This window comes from Neoarius graeffei, chromosome 3 (genome assembly GCF_027579695.1).
Source record: "Neoarius graeffei isolate fNeoGra1 chromosome 3, fNeoGra1.pri, whole genome shotgun sequence".
Taxonomy (NCBI): domain Eukaryota; kingdom Metazoa; phylum Chordata; class Actinopteri; order Siluriformes; family Ariidae; genus Neoarius; species Neoarius graeffei.
Genome location: NC_083571.1, coordinates 105,010,357 through 105,027,551, shown reverse-complemented (window position 1 = coordinate 105,027,551; position 17,195 = coordinate 105,010,357). Strand labels below are relative to the sequence as shown.

The window sequence follows — 17,195 nt, the reverse complement described above, 5'->3', positions numbered from 1 at the left end:
GATGGTGTAATTGATGCAGTATGTGGTTTGGAATTGTCATGTTGGAAAATGCAAGGTCTTCCCTGAAAGAGACGTCGTCTGGATGGGAGCATATGTTGCTCTAGAATCTGGATATACCTTTCAGCATTGATGGTGTCTTTCCAGATGTGTAAGCTGCCCATGCCACACGCACTAATGCAACCCCATACCATCAGAGATGCAGGCTTCTGAACTGAGCGCTGATAACAACTGGGTCGTCCTTCTCCTCTTTAGTCCGAATGACACGGCGTCCCTGATTTCCATAAAGAACTTCACATTTTTATTCGTCTGACCACAGAACAGTTTTCCACTTTGCCACAGTCCATTTTAAATGAGCCTTGGCCCAGAGAAGACGTCGGCGCTTCTGGATCATGTTTAGATTCTTCTTTGAACTATAGAGTTTTAGCTGGCAACGGCGGATGGCACGGTGAATTGTGTTCACAGATAATGTTCTCTGGAAATATTCCTGAGCCCATTTTGTGATTTCCAATACAGAAGCATGCCGGTATGTGATGCAGTGCCGTCTAAGGGCCCGAAGATCACGGGCACCCAGTATGGTTTTCCGGCCTTGACCCTTACACACAGAGATTCTTCCAGATTCTCTGAATCTTTTGATGATATTATGCACTGTAGATTATGATATGTTCAAACTCTTTGCAATTTTACACTGTCGAACTCCTTTCTGATATTGCTCCACTATTTGTCGGTGCAGAATTAGGGGGATTGGTGATCCTCTTCCCACCTTTACTTCTGAGAGCCGCTGCCACTCCAAGATGCTCTTTTTATACGCAGTCATGTTAATGACCTATTGCCAATTGACCTAATGAGTTGCAATTTGGTCCTCCAGCTGTTCCTTTTTTGTACCTTTAACTTTTCCAGCCTCTTATTGCCCCGTCCCAACTTTTTTGAGGTGTTGCTGTCATGAAATTTCAAATGAGCCAATATTTGGCATGAAATTTCAAAATGTCTCACTTTCGACATTTGATATGTTGTCTATGTTCTATTGTGAATACAATATCAGTTTTTGAGCTTTGTAAATTATTGCATTCCATTTTTATTTACAATTTGTACTTTGTCCCAACTTTTTTGGAATCGGGGTTGTAATTATCTAATCAGCCAATCAAGTGGCAAGAGTGTAATGCATAAAATCATACAGATGTGGGGCAGCAGCTTTGGGTAATGTTCACATCAACCATAAGTATGGAGGAAAATGTGATCTCAGTAATTTTGACTGTGGCATGATTGTTGGTGCCAGGTGGGCTGGTTTGAATATTTCTATTAGTACTGAGCTCCTGGAATCAACAGTCTCGAGTTTACTCAGAATGGTGCAATAAAGAAAAAACATCCAGTGAGTGGCAGTTCTGTTGATGGAAACGGCTTGTTGATGAGAAAGGTGACAGAAAGGCTACTAACTACTAGCTCAGATAACCACTCTGTATAATTATGGTGAGCAGAAAAGCATCTCAGACTGCACAACACATCAAACCTTGAGGTGGATGGCCTACAACAGGAGAAGATCAAAGTCAGGTTCCTCTTCTTTGAATTAAGAACAGAAAGGTGAGGCTGCAGTAAGCACAGGATCACCAAAACTGGACAGTTGAATACTGGAGAAACGTAGCTTGGGCTGATGAATCTCGATTTCTGCTGAGACACACAGACAATAAGGTCGGAATTTGGCACAGACAGCATGAATCCATGGAGCCAACCTGTATTGTGTGTTTCCAAGATCTTCTGGAATCCATGCCACGAAGAACTGAGGCTGTTTTGAGACTAAAGGGAATCCCTAACCAATATTAGTATAGTGTTCCTTATAAAATGTTTGGTGAGTGGATGCACTGTTATTTTATGTGGGTAAACACATAGGACACATTAAAACTAGACAGCCTTTTGATTTCATAAAATTGGTGAAATTTAGTTCCCTCTGAAATTTGGTCATTGTGATATGTTTATTTCTGTAACATCTCACAAAATATCAGGCCATTCTGTGACTGGGAAGTTATTTAATTTGAGGGGATTCCCTAGCACAGGGGTTCCCAAACTTTTCCATGCCAAGGCCCCCCAAACAGCATTAGCTTCTGGCCGGGGACCCCCTTTGCAAACCCACAGAAAATGCTACAAAATATGTAAATAAACATCAACTTTTAGAATGTTTTCTCTTACTTTTATTCAATATTCAATAATTGTTACATTTGTTTAGCATAAGAATATTATTAACTAACATGTTTTCAACACAAATATTTTCGCACTGAACAATAAACTGTATAACCTCCTGTAGTACCTGATTCAACTTGTTATCCATCCTTTTTGCGACCAGTGCCTCACGATGGAGCATGCAGTGTGTGGCCACTACATGCGGGGCCTTCTGCTTAATGAGAGAGGTCACTCCACTGATCTTCCCAGTCAATGCCGCGGCTCCGTCTGAACACACCCCCACACAACGGGTCCAGTCCAATCCGTTAAACTCGATGTAATCGTCCAAAACTTGAAAAATGTCTTTCCCAGTAGTTCTTCTTTCAAGTGCTTTACAAAATAGTATTTCCTCCACAAATCTTTCCTGTGAAATAAATCTGATGTACACAAGCAGTTGGCCCCTGCTAGAACTGCCACCTTATTGTGGTGGAGGGGTTTGTGTGCTTGAATGATCCTAGGAGCTATGTTGTCGGGGGCATTATGCCCCTGTAAGGGTTTCCCAAGGCAGACAGGTCCTAGGTGACAGGCCAGACCAAGAGCAGTTCACCAAAACCCCTAATGGAGCAACAACCAAGGACCGAGCCGTTGCCCGGTATGGTGCAGCTGGGGCCCCACCCTGGAGCCAAGCCCGGGGTTGGGGCTCGCATGCGAGTGCTTGGTGGCCGGGCCTTTGCCCATGGGGCCCAGCCGGGCTCAGCCCAAAGAGGTGACGTGGGCCCGACCTCCTGTGGGTTCACCACCCACAGAGGTAGCAGTAGGGGGCTGGTGCAGTGTGGATTGGGTGGCAGTCGAAGGCAGGAGCCTCGATGACCTGATCCCCGGACACAGCGGCTAGCTGTTGGGACATGGAATGTCACTTCGCTGGGGGGGAAAGAGCCTGAGCTTGTGCGGGAGGTTGAGAGGTACCGGCTAGAGATAGTCGGGCTCACCTCCACGCACAGCTTGGGCTCTGGAACCCAGCTCCTCGAGAGGGGCTGGACTCTCCACTTCTCTGGAGTTGCCCATGGTGAGCGGTGGCGGGCTGGTGTGGGCTTGCTTATAGCTCCCCAGCTCAGCCGCCATGTGTTGGAGTTTACCCCAGTGAACGAGAGGGTCGCCTCTCTGCGCCTTCGGATTGGGGAGAGGGCTCTTGCTGTTGTTTGTGCCTACGGGCCGAATAGCAGTGTAGAGTATCTGGCCTTCTTGGAGTCCCTGGGAGAGGTACTGAGAGGTGCTCAGACTGGGGACTCCATTGTGCTACTGGGGGACTTCAATGCTCACGTGGGCAACGACAGTGACACCTGGAGGGGCGTGGTTGGGAGGAACGGCCTCCCTGATCTGAACCCGAGTGGTGTTTTGTTATTGGACTTCTGTGCTAGTCACGGTTTGTCCATAACGAACACCATGTTCGAGCATAGGGGTGTCCATAAGTGCACGTGGCACCAGGACACCCTTAGGTCGGAGGTCGATGATAGACTTTGTTGTCGTTTCATCTGATCTCCGGCCCTATGTCTTGGACACTTGGGTGAAGAGAGGGGCTGAGCTGTCAACTGATCACCACCTGGTGGTGAGTTGGATCCGCTGGCGGAGGAGGAAGCTGGACAGACCTGGCAGGCCCAAACGTATGGTGAGGGTCTGCTGGGAACGTCTGGCCGAGCACTCTGTTGGGGAGGTCTTTAACTCCCACCTCCGGGAGAGCTTTTCCCAGCTTCCGGGGGAGATGGGGAACATTGAGTCTGAGTGGACCATGTTCTCTACCTCCATTGTGGACGCGGCTGTTCGGAGCTGTGGCCGCAAGGTCTCCAGTGCCTGTCGTGGCGGCAATCCCTGAACCCGGTGGTGGACACCGGAAGTAAGGGATGCCGTCAAGCTGAAGAAGGAGTCCTATCGGGCCATGTTGACCTCCAGGACTCCTGAGGCAGCTGACAGGTATCGGCAGGCCAGGCGTGCTGCAGCTTGGTCAGTTGCGTAGGCAAAAACTCGGAACTGGGAGGAGTTCGGGGAGGTCATGGAGAAGAACTATCGGTCGGCCTTGAAGAAATTCTGGCAAACCATCCGGCGCCTCAAGAGGGGGAAGCAGTACTCTGCCAACACTGTTTACAGTGCGGGTGGGGAGCTGTTGACCTCGACTGGGGACATTGTCGGGCAGTGGAAGGAATACTTTGAGGATCTCCTCAATCCCACCATCATGTCTTCCATTGAGGAGACTGAGGCTGATGACTCAGAGGTGGACTCGTCCATTACCCAAGCCAAAGTCACTGAGGTGGTTTGCAAGCTCCTCGGTGGCAAGGCACCGGGGGTGGATGAGATCTGCCCTGAGTATCTCAAGTCTCTGGATGTTGTGGGGCTGTCTTGGTTGACACGCCTCTGCAACATCGCATGGCGGTCGGGGACAGTGCCTATGGAGTGGCAGACTGGGGTGGTGGTCCCTCTTTTTAAGAAAGGGGACTGGAGAGTGTGCTCCAATTATAGGGGAATCACACTTCTCAGCCTCCCAGGGAAGGTTTACTCCAGGGTACTGGAGAGGAGAATTTGACCGATAGTCGAACCTCGGATCCAGGAGGAACAATGCGGTTTTCGTCCTGGTCGCGGAACACTGGACCAGCTCTATACCCTTCATAGGGTGCTCGAGGGTTCATGGGAGTTTGCCCAACCAGTCCACATGTGCTTTGTGGATCTGGAGAAGGTATTCGACCGTGTCCCCCATGGTATTCTGTGGGGGGTGCTTCGGGAGTATGGGGTTCGGGGCCCTTTGCTAAGGGCTGTCTGGTCCCTGTATGAACGGAGCAAGAGTCTGGTTCGCATTGCTGGCACTAAGTCAGACCTGTTCCCGGTGCATATTGGACTCCGGCAGGGCTGCCCTTTGTCACCGGTTCTGTTCATAATTTTTATGGACAGAATTTCTAGGCGCAGCCAGGGGCCGGAAGGAATCCTGTTTGGGAACCACAGGATTTCATCTCTGCTTTTTGCGGATGATGTTGTACTGTTGGCTTCTTCAAACCAGGACCTCCAGCACTGGGCAGTGGGGCGGTTTGCAGTCGAGTGTGAAGCGGCTGGGATGAGAATCAGCACCTCCAAGTCCGAGGCCATGGTTCTCGACCGGAAAAAGGTGGCTTGCCCTCTTCAGGTTGGTGGAGAAGTCCTGCCTCAAGTGGAGGAGTTTAAGTATCTCGGGATCATGTTCACGAGTGAGGGAAGGATGGAGCGTGAGATCGACAGGCGGATTGGTGCAGCCTCCGCAGTGATGCGGTCACTTTACCGGTCTGTCGTGGTGAAGAAGGAGCTGAGCCAAAAGGCGAAGCTCTCAATTTACCGGTCGATCTACGTTCCGACTCTCACCTATGGCCATGAGCTTTGGGTAATGACCGAAAGAACAAGATCACGGATACAAGCGGCCGAAATGAGTTTTCTTCGCAGGGTGGCTGGGCGCTCCCTTAGAGATAGGGTGAGAAGCACAGTCACTTGGGAGGAGCTCGGAGTAGAGCCGCTGCTCCTCCACATCGAGAGGAATCAGCTGAGGTGACTCAGGCATCTTTTTCGGATGCCTCCTGGACGCCTCCCTGGGGAGATGTTCCAGGCATGTCCCCCCGGGAGGAGGCCCCGGGGAAGACTCAGGACACGCTGGAGGGACTATGTCTCTCGGCTGGCCTGGGAACGCCTCGGTGTTCTTCCCGAGGAGCTAGCTGAGGTGTCTGGGGAAAGGGAAGTTTGGGCTTCCATGCTTAGACTGCTGCCTCCGCGACCCGGTCCCGGATAAAGCGGAAGAAGATGAGACGAGACGAGACAAGCAGTTGGGCCTCATTGGATAAATCTGTGCTCTCATCCAGCTGAAGTGCGAAGTATTCGCTGGCTCTCACCTGCTCCAACAACTGAGCAGATATGTCTTGAGCCATGTCACCAATCCGTCGGCTCACGGTGTTATCAGAGAGTGGGACAGCATCGATTTTTTTGGCAGCATCCTCACCAAGCAATTCTCGGACAATGTCTTTGGTGGCTGGTAAAATCAAATCTTCTCCAATTGAGTGAGGTTTTTTAGCACGAGCAATGTGGTACGAGGCTAAAAATGATGCCTTCAGGGCCCACTCGGGGACAGTAGCTTGCTGGGTGAATGCAGCAGATTGCCTGACCAAATGCTCTTCTTTGCATCTGAAGAAATTACTGTTTTTTCGGCATCTGTCGGATGTTTTTGTATCAAGTGACGCCGAAGTTTCGAAGGTTTTAAGCATTCGTTTGACAGAGTCTCCAGACAGAGGACGCATTTCGGGCAATCATGGTCATTTTTCTGTATGGCTGTAAAGCCATACTTAATGTATGCTGCCTCATATTTTCGGATTTTAGTTGTGTCCTCCACAGCAGGGCTGTTGGTTTGTTCCTTCGGTCTCTTCTTCAAAAACCTGTCCATTTTGCGCTAGCAATACGCTAGCTTGAGGAGCAAAGCAGCTTGATAAATGGCGCAAACCGCAACGTCACAGGCAATCGGAGAGATGAGCATGTCAAACAATGTTTCGATATGATGTATTATTATTAATAATTATATTTTATAATAATGATGAAAAAACTAATTACAATATATTTAATAATAATTATTTTAAAAAAGTTTTTTTTTTTCGCAATTTTTTTGTTATCGTCCCTCCAACTTTCTGAGGCCCCCTAGCGCCCCCTGGCAGCCCCCACTTTGAAAACTACTGTCCTAGCAAATAATGTGCATGAAATCGCTCGCTTCGCGCAGTCAAGCAGACAGAGGAAGTCCGTGTGTGCATGCGCAGGTTTACCTTTGAGTGTGCACTGACAGTTACATCATTCTGTCGCTAAATGAACAGCTGATCACACCGAGGTGCTCGCTGACCGCCGATATTTATTAGTTTGGTCCTGCGTTTCCTTTCCTTCGCAACATAACATCTTTTCTTCTCACTTTCCATTACTGTAGTTGGTCTTTCACGTTTCATTCGCACACTCACGTCCTCCATTTTTCTCTCCTGTTTCAAATTTGTATCCCACAATGCCTTGCGCGAATGGGGAAAGCCCACCACATGATGCATGATGTAGTATTTTGAACTGGGTCATGGTGAAGCAGGAAAAAATAGCGGAGAATTTAGGGCCTCGTGACCCTAAATTCATTAATTGTTCTATTTAACAAAAACTAATAAAATTTGAAGCCTGTCATTTGAATTCATAGCTTTCAGTCCACTAAACAAAAATAACTGGGTGTCAGGGAAAATTCTTTTTTTGACCTACCCTTGAAAAATCTGAAAGGCAGTCTAGCTTTAATAGTGATAGCCATAGCAGCTGGTACTTCATTTGTAAATTATAACAATAAGCAAATTAATCAAGTGAAAAATAATTCAACAGAACAAGAGGAAACAATAACAATATGAAAATGAACATTCATCCATCAGTACTTTGTGTGAGTGCCACTTGAAGCCTCCATTGTTTGAGCCCTCTAGCCTGTGAGCCTAAGGCTATGTGGTTGTGTGATGTAATTTTTGTATTCCTGCAAAAATTTCTGATGAAGCCACCGACTGTTGGCAGGCTGAAGTGTCTCCTAATGTTCCCGTTCAGTTTCAGTGCCTTACTGTGCAATCTGTGTGCCTGCTTATAGACCAAATATGTTTTTTTTTCCATTGATATATTTAGTAATGATTGTAAAATCTCAAGAAAAAGGAATGTGTATAAGTTCTAATCTTTCCTTCTTTGTTTTATAGCTATGTAATGTCAAATGGTTATAAGCCTGCGCCACTAGAGCTTTCTGATGTGAAACTAACACCTGGTCAGGAGGTTCTGGTTGATAAACTGGCTGAAAACGCTCATAACGTTTGGGCCAAAGATCGCATTAAGCAAGGATGGACTTATGGTATTCAGCAGGTACATTTATAATATTTTAAAATGTTGTAAGTTCAAGAAAAGATAACAGTAAAGCCATGATGAAAGACAAAACACTGTTGGAATGTACGCAGGCTAATTTTCCCTTCTTGTCTAAAGGATTTAAAGAGTAGACGCAATCCTCGGTTGGTACCTTATTCTTTGTTAGATGAACGCACCAAGAAGTCTAACAGGGACAGCCTTCGAGAGGCTATCCGAACACTAATTGGATATGGATACAACATTGAGCCCCCAGATCAAGAGGGTAAGGGTGAATCTCAAGCTGTCATTATACAAACCATTATTTAACGTCAAAACACAATAAAGGCTGTAGTCATCCTTTAACATTACCACTTTGTCCACAGCTGCCCATGTGGTGGAGAAACACAGTGTTGAAAACATTCGTTTCTTCCGTGTGGAGAAGAGCTTTGCAGTGAAATCAGGGAAATGGTATTTTGAGTTTGAGGCTGTGACTGGAGGAGAAATGTGCGTAGGCTGGGCTCGGCCCAGTTGTAGACCTGACATCGAACTGGGAATGGATGACCAAGCCTATGTTTTTGATGGCTCCCGAGTAAGAGCACGATAGTGTTGCTCCAGCTGAATATCTGCACACATTTGGGTGTTTCATTAAAGTGAAACCTGTCTTGCAGGGTCGACGGGTACACATGGGCAGTCACTTCTTTGGGAGAACGTGGAGCAAGGGTGACATGGTGGGATGCATGATTAACATGGAAGATAAGTCCATGATCTTTACTCTCAATGGAGAGATCCTTATCACCAACAACGGCTCTGAGCTTTGCTTCACTGACTTTGAGACTGAAGACGGTGAGCCTGCAATAGTCACGTTAGGAAGGGTGTTTTCATTTCATGTCTATATTACTGGTGCTAATCAGAGACTGTCCTGGGGGCAAACTACAGATCTTAAGTATCAGGAAACATTTTTGATATGATGCCAGAGATTAGTCATATGTCCTTTCTTTAGGCTTCATCCCAGTTTGCAGCCTTGGGCTCTCACAGATTGGCCGTATGAACCTGGGCAAAGACGCCAGCACCTTTAAGTACTACACCATGTGTGGCCTTCAGGAGGGTTTTGAGCCTTTCGCTGTCAACATGAACCGAGAGATCACAATGTGGTTTAGCAAACGCCTTCCTACATTCGTCAATGTGCCAGTGGACCATGAGCACATTGAGGTACTGCTAATCAGAATAGGAAAATATTTGACTTGAAGGTATAACATTATTAGTTATCAAACATGCAACTATACACTTAAACAATATGTTTTGTTTGTTTGTTTCTTAGGTGACTAGAATTGATGGGACTGTGGACTCTCCACCATGTCTGAAGGTGAGCCATAAGACCTTTGGGACACAAGCTAGCAACAACGATATGATCTACTGCCGCTTGAGCATGCCTGTTGAGTTTTATTCCAGTCCCAGGAAAATCACTAATATGAACGAGGTGATCGGTGATGGCCAAAAAGCTAAGAAAGATGACAGTGGAAAGATTGATCATAGCAGCATTACAAAGGTACAAATTAGATCTCAAATTACCTCACAGCATCTGTATTGTACAAACGATACCATGTTGGTTTCCTAAAGCAATGTTGCATTACAAGCTCAATGGAATTCATCGATTAGAAGCTAAGGCTGAACTTGTTTCTTTGCCTGTGTTTCAGTATTTCTACTCAGTGAGAGTGTTTGCAGGTCAGGACCCTGCTTCTGTATGGGCAGGCTGGGTAACACCAGACTATCACTACTACAGCAAGAAATTTAACCTGAGCAAAGTACGCACAGTGACTGTAACTCTTGGGGACGAGCGTGGCCGTGTTCATGAGAGGTCAGTTCATCATTTAAATGGTTCTTGATATTCATCAAGATATGCCAGCATAGTACCAATTACAATAGTATTGGCAAATGCCAAATTGTAAAAGTGTGGTGCACTGTTCAGTGTGTTTTAACCTGCTCTTTCAAATACCATATCTTTAATATATCATAATATATACTATATGGCCAAAAACACGTGTACACCTGGCCATCACACATGTCTAGAATGTCTTTGTATATTGTAGCATTATTTCCTCTTTACTGTGACTAAGGGCTCCAAATGTTCCAGCATGACAATGCCCCTGTGCACAAAGCTCCATAACTATGACGTAATTTGTATGCGCCATTGAAAGGTGGCATTATGTTGCTTTGACTATAATTTTAATATTTTACATGTATTTTTTAAGTTACATGGGTCCTCCATGTAACGAACTACTTCCTAACGGTCTTGGGAAACTTCGTTGGCCAAAATATCACGGAAAACATTCTGGACGACTCGTTAAATTAAGAGAAAGCACTCGATGTTATTCTGTCAACATTGTGCAACCACGGACTGTTAACCGTGATAGTTTATCGAAGCTGAATTGCCACAGACCGTCAAACTGTATATTAATTCCTACTTCAACTTCAACTACAACTACTTCATTTCCAAAGATATTCTTCTCGAATGCTCGTTCTATGGTCAACAAAATTGATGATATTCATGGATAAATAACCTCTAATTTATGCGACATTGCTGTGATCACTGAGTCGTGGTTCTTTTCATGCATCACCGATGAACTAATTAACATTCCTGGCTTCGCTACTTTTTGCAAAGATAGACCTGATGATGAACGAGGAGGTGGTTTGTGTACATATATATCGCCTAATCTGGATTTTATTTATCTGAGCGATTTAAACGATATTGATTTTGAATGCCAATGTTTTTAATTAAACCAAATAGACTGCCTCGCGGTATTAATTCTATCATACTTGGCACCGTTTATTACCCACCAAAGAATGACGACGCAAAACTCCGTAACTATCTATTTGGCTGTCTAGATACTGCTCTTGCTGCCCATCCTAATTCAGCACTTATAATTCTGGGTGATTTTAATCACTTTAAACCTGATGCTCTTATTTCATCATTCCAATTGAAGAAACTTGTCAGTAAACCAACCAGAGGCAACAACATACTAGATCAAGCCTATTCAACACTCTCTTCATTCTACGAGGAAGCGCAAATTCTCCCTCCTGTTGGCAGGTCTGACCATTCTAGTGTTCTTCAGCCCAAACAATATCAAGCCACCAGTCTCCCAACGACTCGAGTTGACAAGCGGATTTGCAAAGAGTCCAATAAGCGTTCATTATTTTCATCTCTACAATCTGTGAATTGGAATGCTTTATATAATCTGAATACTCCTGAGGAACAACTTTCCTTGTTTCAATCCACTATTTCTGACGCCATAGACAAACACCTTCCTGTTCGCTCAGTTAAACTCCATCCAACTGATAAATCATGGTTTAGTTGTGAAATTAAAGATGCAATTGCTAAACGTCAACGAGCCTGGTGCAATGGGAACACCTTAATGTTTAAATTCTATAGGAACAAGGTTAACAGACTTTGCAAGACTGTCCGCAGTAACTTTTATCAGAGTATAACTGATTCTAATTTGACACCTAAAAAGTGGTGGGATAATATCAAGCATCTTTCTAGCCAAACTAAAACCACAACGTTTTCGAGCCTTGCCGTCGACGGAAATGTGCTGCGTGGTAAAGAGCTGGCTGACACAATCAACAACTCCTTTTGTAAAGTCGCCAGTGACATGAGCTCTCTTGACTATACACCTACACCTGTCGATTGTATACCGGACGAATATATTATAACACCTGATGCTGTGGAGAACTCTTTACTGAGCATCAAGGTCAACAAGTCCATGGGTCCTGATAATATCCCTAACTGGTTGCTGAAGGATTTTGCTCCAATTATGAGCCTTCCTATCTGCTCTATCTTCAATGCACCTATCTCACAAGGCTTGGTTCCTTTGTCTTGGAAATGCGCCAATGTCATCCCACTGCCAAAGGTACCTAATCCTGAAAGCGCTGACAACGATTTAAGACCAATTTCCTTAACATCAGTACTGAGTAAGGTCCTGGAACATTTCATCTTCACGTGGTTATGTAACATCATCATGCCAAAGCTCGATCCTTTTCAGTTTGGGGGAATTAAAAACTCATCCACAACGCATTGCTTGATAGATCTTCTTCATAATTGGCTTGCTGCTGTTGACAAGCCCCGTACTGCCATTCGTTCCTGCTTGATAGATTTTTCTAAAGCGTTTGATAGGATTGATCACAACGTCTTAATTGGTAAACTACGACTGTTGGACGTCCCTCCAATTCTTCTCAATTGGTGTTCTAGTTTTTTAAAGAACCAAAAACAATGCGCTATTATTGACAACTGTCATTCTGATTGGCTTCCGGTGACTGGAGGAGTACCTCAAGGAACAAAATTGGGTCCTTTATTTTTCCTACTGATGATTAATGACATGTCCTGCAGAGTCCCTATATATAAATATATTGATGATTGTACCGTCTTCGAAATCATCTCACCATCAGGAACATCCACACTTCAAGAGGAACTAGACAGCATTCAACAATGGTCCATCGATAATGGAATGTGCATTAACTTCAAGAAAACTAAAGAATTGATTGTTTCCTTTTCTAAGTCGACACCTCATTTTCAACCCCTTCAACTGGTAACAACCTTGAAACTGTGAATGAAACAAAGCTCTTAGGCATGTGGCTGTCATCAGACCTCAAATGGAACACTCACATTGAATTTATATGCATGAAGCAAGCAAGCGTCTCTACGCCTTGAGAACACTAAAACGTAGTGGCGTTTGCTTAGATGATCTCCGTCATGTGTATTGCAGTTTTGTTCGCCCTATCGTTGAGTATGCTTGTGCAGTATGGCACTCGTCACTGCCATCTTATCTGCAAGATCGTATAGAACAAGTCCAACGAAGAGCCACCAAAATCATTTAGCCTGGACTAAACTACAACGAACGATTGGATAAATTAAATCTACCCAAGTTGAACGACAGATGCGAATCCTTCTCGATGAATTTTTTTAAATCAATATTGAACACTGGTAACAATATAGGAAGACTCTTACCTAATAAAAATGCAAGCAAATACTCATTACCTAACAAGAGAACTTTCGACCTGTATAATTGTAAGACGAAAAGATTTATGACAAGCTTTTTACCTAATCAATTGAGCAAATGGGATGCCGTCTTCTAATGAATTGTTACAGTTTTAATTGTATTGTATATCTTTTATTTATTATATTATATTGTAAATTCAAGTTTTTCAATTTTAATTGCAATTTGAATAAAGTCACCAGAAAAAAAAAGAATAAAGACATGGTTTATCAAGGTTGGTGGAGAAGAACTTGAGTGGCCTGCATAGAGCCCTGACCTCAACCTCACTGAACGTCAGTGTTGTGCAAGTTCACACTTAACAAGAGCTAGCTGAATGTTCAGTTCACACAGATAAAAAATTAACTAGTTTATGTTCGTAGTTCGCAGTCCCAAAAATGAACTAGCCTAGTTCACGTTCATTTCTTCTGATTTTGTTCCAAATCCAAAGTGAAATTTTTGATCAGCAATTAAAATATCAAATTTCACCTGCCCTTAGAAAGCTCTTGGACTCTACTTTATTGATATAAGCAAATCAGTAATGTCCTAACCAGTGCATTAGAGTGCACTGCTATAAGACAAGGAATGCACAAGAAAATCGAGTTGGTCATATACCGTACTAATTTTCTAAGGCATGGTCCTGAGACATCATAATACATCATTTTATATTGCAGTATGAAAGTAAAAATGATGTCTATTATCCCTGATTTTATCATCTAGTGGAACAATAAAATCAGCTTCAGGTCACCCTCTAAAATGTGTTGAAGAATTCATCTACTTCGGAAGTAAAATCTCCAGTACTGAAATTGATGTAGTTACACTCATTGGTAAAGCATGGGGTGCAATTGACAATTTGTCAATAGTCTGGAAGTCAAACCTTCCTGCTGATATGAAGAGAAATTTATTTCAAGCAATTGTAATATCTGTTCTGCTTTATGGCTGTGCCGCATGGATTCTGACATTGAAACTTGAAAAGAAATTAGACGGAACATATACCAGGATGCTAAGATCTGCACTGGATATATCCTGGAGGCAACATCTAACTAATAAACAACTCTATGGACACCTACCACCCATCTCTGGTGTAATTCGTGAAAGAAGAACACGCTTTACAGGCCACTGCTGGAGGGCTAAGAATGAAATCATTAGTGATGTCCTACCGTGGGATCCTAAACATGGCCGAGCAAACACTGGAAGACCTCCTAAAATGTACGCTCAGCAACTATGCGATGACATTGGATGCTATCCTTCAGACTTACCTGGGATGATGAACGACCGGAACGGATAGAGAGATCGAGTTATGGAACTCTGTGCAACTAGCTTGATCCGATGATGATGATGATTATCCTTGCTTCTGGTATGTGAGCATCATTGACTCTCGCCAGAGTGATCATTAGTTGCAGACTGATTCGTTCAGTTCACCATTCACAAAAAAATATGAACAATACTCATTTAGCACATTCATGCACAACAGTGCTGAACACCTTTGGGATGAATCGGTATGCTGACAGTGCACCAGGCTTCCTCAACCGACATCAGGGACCTCACTAATGCTCCTGTGGCTGAATAAGCACAAATCTGCACAACCACATGGGGAAAATCTAGTGGAAAGCCATTCCCCAGGGGTGGAATGGGTTGGATTGGTCAGGTGTCTACAGATTTTTGGCCATATAGTGTATGCATGTTGTATTTTGCACCATGTTCTGAGTCACTCGTTGTGTTCTATCTGTGCTGTTTGTCCAGTGTGAGAAGGAGTAATTGCTACATGGTGTGCGCTGGCGACATTTCTAGTAGCTCTTCTGGACGAAGTAATACTGACCTCATAATTGGATGTCATATTGATCTGGCCTCTGGCCTCGTCTCATTCACTGCCAACAACAAGGAGCTGCCTATTGCATATCAGGTTACGTTATCTTCCAAATCATAGCTTAATGATAAAGGAATGTATTCAACCACTTAATTTCTAAAAGATATGTCATAAGTCCCATGGAGAATGTCCAGTTTCACAATTGTGATGTGCAGATTCTTAGCTTGCTTTTCTGGATGGCCTATTCATATTATTGACATTCATTCAAATTTATGCAACTAACAATGCCAGTTTTTTCTGCTCTTAGGCAAAGGGATTTTGCAAGTCATTACTTTTAAAGCTAGACGGCCTTTCGATTTGATAAAATTGGTGAAATTTTGTTCCCTCTGAAATTTGGTCATTGTGATATGTTTATTTCTGTAATATCTCACAAAATATCAGACCGTGGCTGGGAAGTTATTTAATTTGAGGGGATTCCGGAGCAAATAATGTGCATGAAATCACTCGCTTCGTACAGTCAAGCAGACAAAAGAAGTCCGTGTGTGTATGCACAGGTTTACCTTCTTCTTCTTTTGGGTTTTACGGCAGCTGGCATCCACAGTGTTGCATTACTGCCATCTACAGGTTTACCTTGACTGCGCACTGACAGTTCCATCATTCTGTCGCTAAACGAACAGCTGATCACACCGAGGTGCTCGCTGACCGCCGATATTTATTAGTTTGGTCCTGCGTTTCCTTTCCTTTGTGTATAACATAACGTCTTTTCCTCTCGCTTTCCGTTACTGTAGTCGGTCTTTCACATTTCATTCGCACACTCATGTCCTCCATTTTTCTCTCCTCTTTCAAATTTGTATCCCACAATGCCTTGCATGAACAGGGAAAGCCCACCACGTGATGCATGACATAGTATCTTGAATTGGGTCATGGTGAAGCAGGAAAAAATAGCAGAGAATTTAGGGCCACACGGCCCTAAATTTATTAATAGTTCTATTTTTAAAAAACAAATAAAATTGGAAGTCTGTGATTTCGAATTCAGTAGCTTTCGGTCCACTACACAAAAATAATTGTGTGTCAGGCAAAATTCTTTTTATGACCTAAACTTGAAAAATCTGAAAGGCAGCCTACCTTTAACCCTGAAAAAAAAATTAACAAGTGATGCAAAAAAGAGAGTAGATAATAGAAACTAATGAATCAGATTGTGTTTTTTGAGTAAAATACACTGTTAATTACAATACAATCCATGCATGAAAGCAAGATGCAATTATAAAAACAAACTTTAGACCATAAGCTGATTGGAGAAATGTTTGAATAAACATCTAATGTTAAGAATATATAGAGGTTGATGGTCATGACTAGTTCTCCTCGTGTTGATCGTAGAAATTTGTGTCCATTGTCACACGTTAGCTGTGCATTTAATAAACCTCATTGCAGTACATATTGCACAAGAAAGAAGTTCACAGGTTTAAAGTTTGAATAGAGGATATTTTAAACAGCCGTCTGGTATGGAACCCTTAAAATGCAACTCTCTAAACAGCATTTAAAACCATAGTTAATTCTGAAAAGAAGCAAAGAATATCAAGGAGCTTGTTTAGTATTCGTCCCAGCGAGCCTGCCTTACATGAATCAAGTTGTTATGTTCCTCTGATTTTAGTTTGCCTGGGGCTTTAAATCAAGATACTGAACCAGTGCCAGACTCAAATTGCTGCTAGGGAACACTTGTCAAAGTCCAGTACGGTTTAAGTGCCTTCTCAAAGAACAATACATTGTTCCTGATTGTAAAAGAGCCAAAGTCGTATGTGTGTATATTTTTCTAATTTTTCTCTCTTGTGTTATTATCTATCAGGTTGAGCCCAACACAAAACTGTTCCCTGCTGTGTTTGTTCAGCCCACAAGCGCCAACCTGTTTCAGTTTGAATTTCCAAAGATCAAAGTGCGTCTTGTAGCATATCTTCCAACCATTTGAGATCAAAAGTGAATTCTGTCAGTTAATAATATTAGTAATAATAATATGCCTAATTCATTCCACTTAGGATGCCATGCCACTGTCTTCAGCCATTTTCAAAAGTCTTCACAGTAACCCAGAGCCCCAGTGTCCTCCGCGACTGGATGTACAGACCATCGTAGCTGTTCTGTGGAGCAGGATGCCCAACACTTTCCTTTCTGTGGAGACAGCACGGGTCAGCGAGAGGCATGGCTGGGTGGTGCAGTGTCTGGAGCCCCTGCAGATGATGGCAGTGCATATTCCTGAGGAAAACAGGCAAGTGATGTTTTATCTCAATAAATAAATCACACATGTATACAGTACCAGTCAAAAATTTGGGCACATTCATAAAAAT

The 17,195-nt window shown here is 43.6% G+C and overlaps 1 protein-coding gene across 1 annotated transcript in view; it reads left to right on the top strand.

The window, feature by feature from the left end:
• Positions 1–17,195, top strand: part of ryr3 (ryanodine receptor 3) — a 296,068-nt gene that overhangs the window by 108,866 nt on the left and 170,007 nt on the right. Inside the window, exons 26-35 of the mRNA XM_060915728.1 lie at positions 7,890–8,049; positions 8,167–8,317; positions 8,412–8,617; positions 8,697–8,871; positions 9,029–9,237; positions 9,347–9,574; positions 9,723–9,883; positions 14,796–14,955; positions 16,703–16,789; positions 16,890–17,116. Coding sequence (XP_060771711.1) covers positions 7,890–8,049; positions 8,167–8,317; positions 8,412–8,617; positions 8,697–8,871; positions 9,029–9,237; positions 9,347–9,574; positions 9,723–9,883; positions 14,796–14,955; positions 16,703–16,789; positions 16,890–17,116 — 1,764 coding nt within the window. The remainder of the gene's footprint in view (positions 1–7,889; positions 8,050–8,166; positions 8,318–8,411; positions 8,618–8,696; positions 8,872–9,028; positions 9,238–9,346; positions 9,575–9,722; positions 9,884–14,795; positions 14,956–16,702; positions 16,790–16,889; positions 17,117–17,195) is intronic.